This window comes from Ornithodoros turicata, unplaced genomic scaffold (assembly GCF_037126465.1).
Source record: "Ornithodoros turicata isolate Travis unplaced genomic scaffold, ASM3712646v1 Chromosome45, whole genome shotgun sequence".
NCBI classification, from domain to species: Eukaryota; Metazoa; Arthropoda; class Arachnida; order Ixodida; family Argasidae; genus Ornithodoros; species Ornithodoros turicata.
In genome coordinates this window covers 89553-102695 of record NW_026999376.1, presented here as the reverse complement: position 1 = coordinate 102695, position 13143 = coordinate 89553, and the positions used below count along the sequence as shown (strand labels likewise).

Sequence of the window (13143 nt, the reverse complement as noted above, 5' to 3'; positions counted from 1 at the left end):
CGGGAGCTGTGCAACTTACTGCTTGTTTCCCGAGCTTCCGCAAATTCGGCAGTCCTGTTCGCATTTCAGTCAAAATGTGAAGTGTCTTAAGTTTAATTTCATATCGTACTGAGCAACAATCAAGTTAGGATTTCCATGAAATATTAAATTACTATCCAGATAACGTCAGTTTTTCTTACTACTTTCGTTTGAGGCATGCGTCCAAAGTGGAAATTGGGCTGTGAATTACTATCGCCTTTTCTCCATTTGGAAACAAATGCTCCGTCTAACGTACCGGCAGGGACCCTTCGCGGACGTTCATGCAACAAGACCGCAATGAAAGGAATACCAAACTATATTTTACTGCACGGAAAGCCCAGTACGTGAGTAGATTCCTTTCAGATCCTTTGGTCCGTATCTTCAATATTCGTTTTTAACTTGTACTTTCTGTTTGTAATCATTTTTGCAATTTATGCTGTTATGTGTAAACACTCCTTGTTATGAGCAACAAACCGGGAATTTGATTATTGTATGTACGTATCAAAATGCACAATGCAGTATTCAACTAATTTTCTTTTCCTACGCTTGTCCTCCGGTTGACGACCGCAGGACGTACGCAAATGACCATCACTGGAAGCTCTTCTGACGACAGTCTGTGGCCCTCCTCCAGATATCCCATCGCGGATGGGGACGTGATGACACTTTGAGGAAGTCCTGAGCTCCGCGGGTGTTCTTGAGGGGTAGTTAAGGTACGATGGCGTCAAACCTAAGGCACAGTTCAGCACCAGGAAGCTGCTCGAACATTTTTTCAATCCGTCGACATCGCCAATGGATCTTCAATGTCGACATCGCCAGTGGATCCTCCAGCAGCACCGGAGGTACTAGCTCCGTAATTGTCGATGGAATCGACTATACCCTTGTAATCCAGCGAAAATGCTAGATCCCTCGCCGTACGATTTCGTTTGTCCTTGAGGTCGACGTTTGAGTTCTTTTCAAGGAGTAACTGAACAATCGCTCCGTCGCCAGCCATAGTCGCCCAGTGCAGCGGTGTGTAACCATCTTTGTCTTGAACGTTAATGTCAGATCTCGCATCGAGAAGTAACTTCACGATTTCTGGGTAAGCCATATAGGAGCACCAATGGAGAGCTATCCTCTCGAACTCATCATGAACATTCACGTCGACTTTATGCTCTATGAGTAACTCCAGAATAGCCTTGTGTTCATTCGTCGCGGCTACGTGCAAGGCTGTTAAACCTTTGTTATCTCGAGCGTTTATGTCTGCACTAGCCTCGAGAAGCGCTTTCACGGACTCCGTGTTTCCATTGTACGCTGCCCAGTACAACGCCGTGCGATTCTTTTCGTCCAGGGCATCCACGTTGGTGCTCTCAACTTCTTTCATTTTCTTTATGATCTCAGTGTGTCCGTTTGTGGCAGCCCACTGTAGCGGAGTCTTCCCTATTTTGTCCGGTGCATTCTGATCTGCATCCTTAAGTAGGCCGACAACCTCCGTGAACCCACGAATCCCTCCCCAGTGCAGGGGTGTCAGCTTATTTTCATCGCCCACGTCCAGCTTGATAACTTCTTTCTTGATGAGCAACTCTACGACCTCCTTAGCATTGCTGGCAACTCCCATGTGCAATGCTGTCAAACCGTTCTTTGCTTGGATGTTGACGTCGATGTTTTCTACCCTGAGTAGCCTTTCGACTGCTTGAGGTTTGTCCATAAATGCCGCCCAATGCAGCGCAGTTCGATGGTTCGAGTCTTTGGCGTTGACGTCTGAATGGGGCAGAAGCATTTCCATAATCTCCATGTGACCATTGTACGCCGCAATAGCTAACGGCGTTAATTCGTTGTCGTCTCCTTGTTTGGCCAACGACGGGTCATTTTGCAGTAGTCCCTCGACAGATTTGATGTCGTTCATGTACGCGCATCTGTGCAGCGGTTTCCAACCACTTTCATCCGCCGCCATTGTGCAGTGTGGAACGTGCTATCGGCTGATGTTAGGGTGCGACGCTGGCAGATCAGGATGTGGCCGTAGTTTGACATTTGAGATGATCCTGCGGAGATATTGCGTATGGTATAGTAAGAGCCCATGTCGGCGTAACAGTTGATCGCGTTTAAAGTGGTTGGCTACACACCCTTTTCATGCATATAATTATGGAGTGCGGTGATTAATTGCAGTCCTATAGAAGCAGTTCTTCTAGCAGTTTTGAATGATAACACACTATGATATGCTATGCATGAAGAATGCGTCATCTAAAGCATTAAGGAAAAAAATACAGTAGCGAAATAATGCTCAAAATATTCCAGGCATTGCAAGACACGCTAATACGAAGGCTTCGTGGCGGTCATAATAACAACGAAGGCACCCTAACAGAATTCATTATGTGCTACCCGGCAACAGGTGTGAGAAAGGAATACAAAGTGTCACCTAGAGTTAAGAATCGAAGTGTGAACAGCCGAAGTCAGTACAAACCGAAGTAAGTGTACAGTAATTAGAGCGTCAAAATCGTTATAACTATAATTGTCCCGGTGTTTTTCGGGAAACCAATATCCCTGCAGGAGCTCATATCCGACTAACGCGTCCTTTCTCTCTTTCCCTTTCTTTTTTTCGGTCTCGTAGCGGCTTCGGAAAGCGACACCAAGTCTTGGTGCCCAAGTAGCTTGCACTGACTTCCCCCATGCAAAGGCTCAGAGTATGATCTACTTCTTCAAGTGGCAAAGAATATTAATGGCCGTAATCACCACCTCATGAAATCTGCTTTATTCATCGCTAGTGTGGGGAGAATGAATATAATTCTAACATTCCTTCTAGCACCGTGTGTCGGACGTTTCCGGCGCACGTCAAAAAGACCCAGGTGGTCCAAGTTGCACGCGTAGTATCAGTATACAAGAACGGCGACCGGTCACACCCACGTTTAGAGTTATCGTCCCATATTCTTTAACATCTTTAACCTCTATCACAGGTAAATGCTTGGAACACATAATGGCAAAGTCTTTAGGAGACTTTTTGTGCTGACACACCATTTTGTCAGAATATCAGCATGGATTCCGGCGGCGATATTCTAGGGCAACCCAACTAGTAACGACGGTTCACGAGTTCGCTACGGTTCTAGATAAAGGGGGACAGGTAGACGTAATTGTTCTTGACTACTCCAAGGCCTTCGACGAAGTCCCCCGCAATAAGCTCCTCATAAAGTTGCAACGTATGGATGTCCCATCCCTACTCATTAAGCAGACTTGAGTGGCCGCACGTAGTTTGATGATATAGACGGTGTATGACGGTATGATGGTAAAGAAGTAAAATCCGGAGGGTAGCATCTCATCACGGCCGAAGTCTCATTACGGCCGAAAGTCTCATTACGGTCGAAAATCCTTTAATCCCCAAGTGTCTCGTTAAGGCCAAAGTCTCATTACGGCCGAAGATGTCTCATAACGGCCAAAAAAAAAAAAAAGAAGCATCCACCGTATTAGCTCTGTATATACTGTGTTTTATGCTTCCCAAAATGTGTCCGAGGCGGTGTGCCTCCACGGCTTGTGTCACACACAATGGTTCATGCACACAATATTGCGACAGTGTTTCATGCATCCCTCGTGAAAAATGTTTTTATTGTCATATGTGTCACACGATATTTGTATGTGTTACGCGATTTTCTCTCAGTATTCAAGCAACATCCTACTCGTTGGTTCTGTGAACAAACTGTGTGTGTGTGTGTGTTCTGAAAAGTACTTCACAAGGGAGCCCACTGGGAGCTCCAGGAGCCACATGACCTATGACCATGATCTTCTCCCCCACTAGCTGGCTTCTACAATTTACGTCCACCTGAAATTTAAAAAAAAGTACATACGGCACTGAACAAAATGACATATGCTCTTGTTTGATGGTGACCAAAAGACATATGCTGTCAAGCAGACTCTTTTTCCATATATTCAAAACATATTCAAGAATTATGGACAAGAATGACAATTACGTCATAATGATGCAGCTGCATATTCAGGAAAATATTTCAGGAGGCGTTTTATGAGGCTTGACAAGGGGTGGAGGAGTCCCCCTCGTCAGTGCTTTATCCAGACCCCCTAACTTTTTTGCCTGTGCACCCCCTACAGGGGGTGCCCTTGCGATTTCAGCTTCAGATACGTCTGTAATGATATGTTAAGCTGTAATGACGTAACTATAATGATGACCTCCCCCCACAATTTTTTCCAACACCCCTCTCGTGCTTGGGATTCTGGATAAACCACTGCCCCTCGTTCATTTTCGTGGGGCACTACATTAGAGCTTATGCCACTGCACTGATGTCACAATGTTATAAGTGTGTGTCACTCTGGGCATTCGGAATTCCTCTAAGCTACAATATGTAAATTCAGAATATCCGAAGGGTAGGCATCAGATGTCGCCTGCGGGCTTCATGCTGAGACGCGTGTACGCAAAACACTTCCGCCGTGGTCGGCGACGTCGTTAGTGTAATCATACACGCAAGACAATTGCGGGCACATGGACTAGTTGCAGCAACCTGAAAACGATACATTTTCTTGTTATATATGAGTAATCAAAAATATACATTCCCACATGTTTCGTTTTGTGGTTTGTAGGAAGCGCTACTAAGGGAACAGCACTTGGTTGGTCACATGCAAGCCACAATGCGAGAGGTGCCGATATTTCGATTACGCGATCGAAAATTAAAAGTCTAGAACCATGCACACTTCCCCATGCAACTACTTCCCTAGCATCGTGAGACATGACACCCATGACATGACACCACGTATTCACGTATAGTGTAATGTGAAATGATATGCAGGAATGAAAAAGATGCCAACATACCTGTAATCCAGTGTCCCATAAGTTTGATTCGATTTTCTGGCAGCTACCATGAAGAGCAAATGCACGATTCACAAGTTTCCTTTCGCCATTTTCATTGCTGTTAATTTCGCAAGCGTCAAGCAATCCCACGTGACCTCCTTTGGATCAGTGAAAAGTGAAAATTACTCGCGTCATGAACATATATGTTCATCTCAGCGCAAATCACGTTTTGCATGCTATAGAAGCAGGGGGGATCAATACTCTTCCTTTCGTGTTTCGATATCTTGTTGTTTTGCCTCTCACTTTGGAGTTCGGATGGTGTCTAGCAACGTTGGGTGGTGAGCGAGTGGTTGCTGTTTACGACGTGTTCATATCACGACCTACTAGATTATAACGACCATGTCAGGCGCACAACCTACTAGATTATAACGACCATGTCAGGCGCTCCCCTTCTATGCGCCGCATTTTTGGAAGGTAGCGGTGGCGCTTCTGATCGTCCCAGTTATTGCTTCCTCAACTTCTACAATACTTTGTACTTCAGCTTACCTTAGTATTTCTGTACAAGCGGTGGACGTACCACAGATGTTTCATTCTGAGGTTGATTATCATCATCATTCTACGCGTTTTCATAGGGGTTATCGCCGTCGTCTGCTACGGTAGTCGTACACACGCTTCTGCGCGTTCAGAATTCAAATTTCCATCGTCCAATCGTGTTGTGCCGATCAGTAGCGCCCCTGGCGGATCGTGCGGACAGGCTCCTCATAGGGTTTTCTGATTGTGACATGGTCGTTATAATCTAGTAGGTCGTGGTTCATATATCGATTTGTAGTGCTGTAATGTGCGAATTAGCGGACTTTATAGCGGCTCTCTATTTTCCGTTGTTGTCTTTCGAGCAGCGCCTGTTGTTCCGGTAAAAATCGAGTTGAAGGAATCGCCACAGCCCCAACGTATATCGCGCAGTGTTGACCAAGACCAAGTCTAGCAGGAATTCTGGTGAGTAATGCTATCGTAGATTGTCTGGATTAGTAGTGTGCTGTCCACGCATAGTTGGATTTTCATACGAGTAATTTAAATGAATCAAAACAGCCGAAGTGCCTGTAATAGATGTAACTCGCAGTGATGGCCAGTAGTTAACTACATGTAGTTAAACTACTAGTTAAACTACCTGATTGTAGTTAAAAAGTAGTTATCAACTGCCTGCAGAACGGTAGTGGCAACTGCTAGTTAAACTACTATTTTGAGTAGTTAACTACAGTAGTTAGGTTACTGCAGGCACCAACTACTTCCGATTTTGCCGCAAGCTTTACGGCACGATTGGGCTTCCGACTTTTACCTTGAGCTACTTGTTTGATGAGAACGGAGGTGCAGAGCAATTGTGCCGTGCATGTGTATTCTTCACTTTTATCACTGCTTGTGATTCATATTTAGGTGTCCAGGAACACTATAGAATGGGATTGGTGTTGATGGACAACGTTAAGTAGTTATAGATGTAGTTAAAATACATTGCAGCAGTTAAAGAAGTAGTTTTAACTACCTCCCCTGAAAAGTAGTTGAACTACTAGTTAAACTACTCCACCGTAGTAGTTAGTAGTTGTAGTTAAACTACTGTAGAAGTAGTTAGTGGCCATCACTGGTAACTCGGTATCTCTTCGTAGGCTTGCGTCGTTTCTAGTTGGTTGCGCGTTTAGGAACAACAAATTTATTCGAAGACGATGAGATACCGACAATGCATCACCGTACAGCACCATTTACTCGTATCATTGTGAGCCAATTTGTCGTCGTATTTCTTCAAAAATAAAAGCGCAAGTCGGCGTACTTGAATTGATCTCCTTGAACTGCTTACGTCGAACGTCTGCAAATGTTGTACTTATGTGCCTTCGCGCACCATACTAGGCACAAAAGCATATCTGATTAGAATAAATACTTCAAGAGGAAGTCATTCAAATACATTGTTATTTATAGCTGGTTTTCCATTCCAGGCATGGTATGTGGCTGCACGGAGGATTCCTGAAAAGAAAAACAACAACATGGCTAATAGGATATTGCTGCCCAGGGAGTCCTGGCCGAAGAGGTGAGCTGTTAAGATCATCATAAGGTCCTGTTGTGAAGTGAGAAATTTCGTAGTAGTGCACGAATGTTAATTCGTGCACTACGTTTATAACAAAGAAACCAGAAATGGAAAGCTTTGCATGCATCATTTCATGAATTGTAATGTATCACTATTTGGTATTCACATGTTTCCATTAAGGGAATGAACTACTAAACCTATATTCATATCATGGTCATGCTTTGTGTTTACCTGGAAGTCACATTTTTAAGGCTTGTCATTCTTTCGTCTAGATGAAGATTTATGTTAACCTTGTATGAAATAACAGACACGTATCAACACATGTGCAGCTTGTGCACATTAAAACCAACCATGTAGAGACAAATGCTTGTTTTTTTTTAAAATATTCTAGCCTATTCATGGTTGCTCTTCGCTTCTTGCAGGTTTACTCATTCCAGAAGCAAGAATTGTACCATTGTAAGGCGAATGGAAATAAACTGACATCGACTGAGATAGGTGTTCCGTCTTGGCCAGTGACTGTAGGATGGCTCCAAAAGCGTCACAACAAAGCCAATATTCAGCTAGCTCTCTACAAGTAGCTAATTCCACATAGTAGCCTGCTTCACAGCAACATCAACACTACCTTGTGGGAGTACACATTACACAATATGTTGCATTGTGCTGTGGTATGATAACATACCGTTTGTCTCGCAATCTGTGTATATAAATATGATAAGGGCCCTAAGGGCACAGTGCATGGCTTATACCCTGCTGAATATATATCCATACCTTGCTGCGACATTGCATATCAATGCAGATTACAATACACATTTTCACATTTGGCCGTTATGAGACATCTTCGGCCGTAATGAGACTGCCTTCGGCCGTATTGAGACTTTGGCCGTAATGAGACACTTGAGGATTAAAGGATTATCGGCCGTATTGAGACATCGGCCGTAATGAGACTTTGGCCGTAATGAGATACAATCGAATCCGGAGTACCTCAGGGATTGATTGATTTGTAAAAGAAAAAAAATGGAGATGTTCGTCCCGAGCCAATCGGAACTGGCTACTCCAGGACGCGTTATTCAGAAAAGAAAGGGAAACTACACTTAGAAACGGAATGCATGAAAACATCACCACAACACTTGGCACCAAAAGAAACAGTGTACACTCTTAAATTTAAAACACCCTTTAGGGTGTAATCCGGGTGTAACTGGGGTGTAAACTAATTTTTACTCCCAAATTACACCAGCTCGAAGAAACATCCTGGGATGAGGGGTGTTAAATGGGTGTAATAATAACGTAACACCTTATTTACAACGCCCATTGAGCTCGGGTGTAAAAGAGGCGTAAAATGGGTGTAGCGGGCATAGAGCTTCTACATGAACTGTATTTCTTTTGAAAGCACAATGATATGCTTCATGTTACCTACAGATGCATACAGTAGGGCAACTCAGTAGAAATTTTGAGTCGACACTCTAAATCCTGTGACGAAAATGTGCCGGTTAAAAAAGTTCCCTCAGAAAGCACAGCCGGTACACAGCCGTAACCGTCTGGAAGCAGCCGTAACAGCTATCAAATAGTAAGCTCAACGATCCTTATCGCCAAATATGTGTGCTCCGCAGAATAATATGTGTGCCTCCTGCGCCGTATACTCGTGCGCTTGTCGAACAATCCGTGTGCCGGCTGAATATGTGCGCCTTCGCCCTTCGCTGGAGCGTACTACGTTGTTCCGCGCTCCGCCCGTGAGGAGTGACGTGGCACCGCGTATTCTACCGCAGTGCATTGTGCATTCGTCGCTGCGTTCGTGCCTGTTATGTGCGCTGCAACCTCGCCTTTGAAAGGACGACAACCTTGCTTTTTAATTACAAGTTTAATGTTTGCTTAAGGTAAGTCAACCTGGCTGTGATGCAACGTACGACGCCTGCGTTTTACTTGTGTTTAACAATTGTTCTGTTGCAGACGATGGACACATTGCAAATGACGGCAGGAGTGGATCGGCTACATCGGTGAAGCGACGATTTATATTATAAGCGAGGCTAATTGTATTCTTTCGTTATAGGTGAACGTGTGACTGTATCGACTGCAAGGACGTGAGTTACAAAAAGCTGTAATATTCTAGCATTAACGTTTGAACAATACCAGCGTGATGTTCACTTCGGTTTCTTTACAGGTAGTGTCCTGTGTCAACGGTCACGCATATGCGTGCAAAACTGCAACTGCTTCTCACATCGAAGAGGGGTCTGGTGCCACATGCTCGGGCAATTATTCGTCGGCCATTTCGTTTGAGGAACTGTCGTGTTCGTCACTAAGGATGACCTTGGTTGAGCTTTGCAGTGCCAGCCTGGTGCATCGGAGGGGTTGTGCCCATGCAACGTGTGCTCCATATGTGTGTGTTGGGATTAGTGAACCGTGTGTGCTTTCCATTCGGCCAACGATGATGTACTGGATGAAATTTAAAGGTATGTGCACGCCAATAAAATTTTGTCTTTCAAGTTTAATGTCCTTGGTGCATTTTTTCCCCTATTTTCTTCTTCTTCTTTTTTCTTTTTCTTTTTTGCGAAGCCTGGAGATCATTTTCTTTAGAGAACTCGAGAGGCATAATGTGTCTCGCGTATTAGTTGGTACAAGTATTCCTTCATTACGTCCTTTACACTGTGGCTCCTGGCGTCTGCAGCGATGTCGTACCAGTTGTTTCAGGGGGCACAGGGCACCTACAGGTTTCGCAGGCTGCCTCTTGAAGTCACCTGGTGCACTTTTTGAGAAATGTGCCAGTTGATCAGGCGGCACCTATCCGTCAATGGGTTTAGAATGTACATTGTACTTATTTGAGACGTACTTGTCTGAAGTTTGAGTTTCGGGCTTTCACAGCATTCTGCAGCCTCTGTGAAGAGTCGTTGCAAGTAGTAAGCAGCAGGCAGGTCGGGAAAAATCTGCTGTGCCTGTTTTTTACTCACTACCTGCTGCATGCCGCAGAAAGCAGCGAAACCATGAAACCCAAATGACAGACAGTATGTCGCCAGCAGTACATGTCCAGCTCAATATGACTTTTTTCAGAGCATTCAAGAAAACCTGTGAAGCGAAAAAGCCGCTGCTCCTTGAGGGCACATTAAGCTTTGGCACACTTTGATATACTGGCGTCAGGAGTTTTAAAGCAGTGTTGCCCAGCAGGACTTTACATCATTCTTGTTGAATGTTTCTTTTAAGACCCCAGAACTAAGGGAGACCGAGCTTTGTTATGCAATGCACAAAGCAGGTGCTTTGTATCCTGGCAAGCAAGAGCTTCATGCCATATATAGCTTCGGTGGTAATTACGGTTCTAGTATTGATATGTGGTGTTTGTCTGGTTTGGCCTCATTAGCAATACAAAGGATTGTAACTGCGGTAGCAATTGGACCTCAAGCCCTATGAAATAAAGAACCTGTATATTTGACCTACGTCTGGACTTTTCTTTTCAGGTGCATTTCCCAAATGCTGCAGTGGCTGTGCATTTGGTCCTCGTGGAAATTTCTTGTGTTCACAGTAATTAGCAGAGAGGCACTCCCCTGAATTATGTATGAGTAATTCAACTCCTCATTTATTGGACTGCGTACATGTGCATAGATTCACAGTTTCGGGCTACTGGCATTTGTGAAAACTATAGCATCTATCTCTCAAGTAGCACACATATTACTTGACAGATAAACAACACCTTTTTGAAGGGTGTAATATTACCAGGGGTGTTAAATTACACCCTAAAGGGAGTGAGTTATAGCACATTTGGATTACACCCTAAAGGGTGTTTTTGAAGTAGCAAATTACACCCTTTTTTGAGGTTGTAGCCGGTGGAAAAGGGTGTAATATTACACCCTAAAGGGAGTGAGTTATCGCACTTTGGGATTACACCCTAAAGGGTGTAAAAAAATTAAGAGTGTAGGAGAGTCCACGTGGAAAATCTCAATGCACAAAAAACAAAGAGCGTCACAAAGTGCCAAAGAGGTCCGTCGAGACGAGGAATTGCACAGGGGCGCGCATGGCAGGCATGAGCTTATTTCGAGGATCAGTATTAAGGTCCATGCTACTCTAGGCTTATATAAATGATCTGCCTGAATTTTTGGGCCATGGCGTCTCTATACGTGTGTTTGCAGATAATTGCATTTTATTTACTCAGGTTTCAACCAATTCAAGACCAGAAACGCTTAGATCAATGTCTTAAGCATTTAGAATCTTGGTGGTTCGAGTGGGGCATGAGACTTAACCCCGCTGATAGTATACATGCGCGTAACGACAAAAAGAGGACCTCACGGTTATTCTTATAATATTTGTGACACACTTATTAATAAGGTTGACGAGTATAAGTACCTCGGCGTAAGCTTAACCAACAAATTATTATGGTCGAAACACATACATATCATATGTTCACAGCAAGAAAGAAATAGCAGGGCCGGTGCTAGGGGGTGCAGGGCCTGAGGCAAAGGCACATCGCGGGGCCTGTTTCACACCAGCAGTAATGAAAAGATAAGAAATGACAAGATTTTCGCAGTGGGAGATTTTAGCAGTACGGGAAATGGCAGCAGAAGAGAAGGGTACCGAATCCTCGGTATATAGCTTGCAGGGTTGGCAGATTTTTCTCATCACATGACGGAATGGCACATAACACATTCTTCTCTCAATTCTGTTTTAGTCGGAGATCGCGCGTGTGTTTAAGTGCATACTTGATATTAAAAAAAAAGTAATCCCTGGTTGAGGGCTTCGTGCGCGGGGCCTAAGGCGGTCGCCTTACTCGTCCCACTCCCTTCCCCCTATCGCCGGCCCTGAGAAATACGTATTTACTACGACAAAAGCGTCCATGTCTAGTTTAGGTCCGCCACTCCATTTGAAACTTGAAATCTACATACCTGGATGGAATTATGCGAGATGCATCGTAATCCGTCTTAAAAATGCGGCGCTCGGTTCCACCATGGAGGATGTAAACGCGGGAGCGGCCCTGCAACACTTTTGCCATTGGGACGTGCGTGCCAGCTTTCGCATTGCATTCTGGGATGCTCCATGAGACAGCTCACGTGGCTCCAAGAGCCTAAGCACAGGTGCCCCAAACTCCTTCAGAATCGCCGTCAAATGACGGAGGCTGCCATATTGTGCCCCCGAGTTATCCGACCGGAGTTGATGCATCCCGCTAGTTTTGTCGAAAGAAATCTCAACTATGTAATGGTTCCGTTTTTCCTGCTTTCTCTTGCTCATACCAAAGAAAAGTTTCGTAGATGACCGAACAAAACGATTAGAAACAGAAATGTGCTTTGCGTACTGTGCATTTTACTATTTTATTTAGATAGACGTGGTTCACCTCAATGCAACTTTCGGTTTCCGCTTTGTGGCTGTCAGACCATAAGATGCGCCAAGGTAACTTTAATTAGCGCCTGAAGGCGTTGTTTGTTAAAACCGCTACAAAACACTCCTTATCGGCAATCATCTGCGTTTGCTTTCCGGTTTCCTGTGGCAATAAAGTGAACAAATGCGCCGTAGAGGACTGTAATCGAAGGTGGGACGTAAGGAGTACCTTTCCACAAGTAAGTACTGCACTTTCATGCACGTTGAATTGTTGCAGTTTATGTTTCCGTGAATTGGCTTCAAATGCCCGTGATTCTACGACGTATCATCATCTTAGTTATCCAGTGAATATATTGTTGCAAATTCGTACTACGCAAAAAGCAAGATATAGTTTCTATTAAAGATGAAAGTCACTGAGAAGGTTAGCCAGCTGTAGGACTCGAACCCACATCTTCTGCATTACCGATTCATATCTTCTTCCGATGCATCTTCTGGATTATTTTCTAGCCTCTTTCAAATATATATATTGTATACTTCGAATTTGACGGTAAGCACTGCTTGCAAGTTCATGGCACGGCTATGGGTACAAAAATGGCACCTAACTATGCAAATATTTTTAAGGGAGCTCTAGAGGAGGAATTTCTGTCTAAGCGCCTAAAGAAGCCGACGCTTTACAAGCGGTTCCTCGACGACATCTTCATGGTGTGGCCACACTCAGAAGATGACCTAATCACATTTATCAGCGACTTTAACAAAGCACATCCGGCCATCAAGTTCACGCATTCTTATTCCCCTCTAACTGTTAACTTTCTCGATGTCCAAGTAAAGTTAACCAACGGGGTCTTGTCCACAAACCTTTTGTACTTCCCTCGACCTATATATATATATATATATATTCGAAGGGCGGGTTTTGTATGAGATATCTGTGGTATTGAAGGTTCTGATAATATAGTTTCCATTTCATCTGTTATCCAAACAATACAGCACGACAACGCTTGGATGTTGA

At 44.2% G+C, this 13143-nt stretch overlaps 1 protein-coding gene across 1 annotated transcript; it reads right to left on the bottom strand.

The window, feature by feature from the left end:
* Positions 1-504: 504 nt before the first annotated feature.
* LOC135374177 (serine/threonine-protein phosphatase 6 regulatory ankyrin repeat subunit B-like) lies at positions 505-2024 on the bottom strand. Its single transcript, XM_064607192.1, has one exon. The coding sequence runs from the start codon at positions 1946-1948 to the stop codon at positions 788-790; it is 1161 nt and encodes a 386-aa protein (XP_064463262.1). The 5' UTR covers positions 1949-2024; the 3' UTR covers positions 505-787.
* Between the last annotated feature and the right edge of the window lie 11119 nt (positions 2025-13143).

Coding starts and splice junctions, on each gene's coding strand:
- LOC135374177 (XM_064607192.1), bottom strand. CDS start 1,948: ATGGCGGCGGATGAAAGTGGTTGGAAACCGCTGCACAGATGCGCGTAC.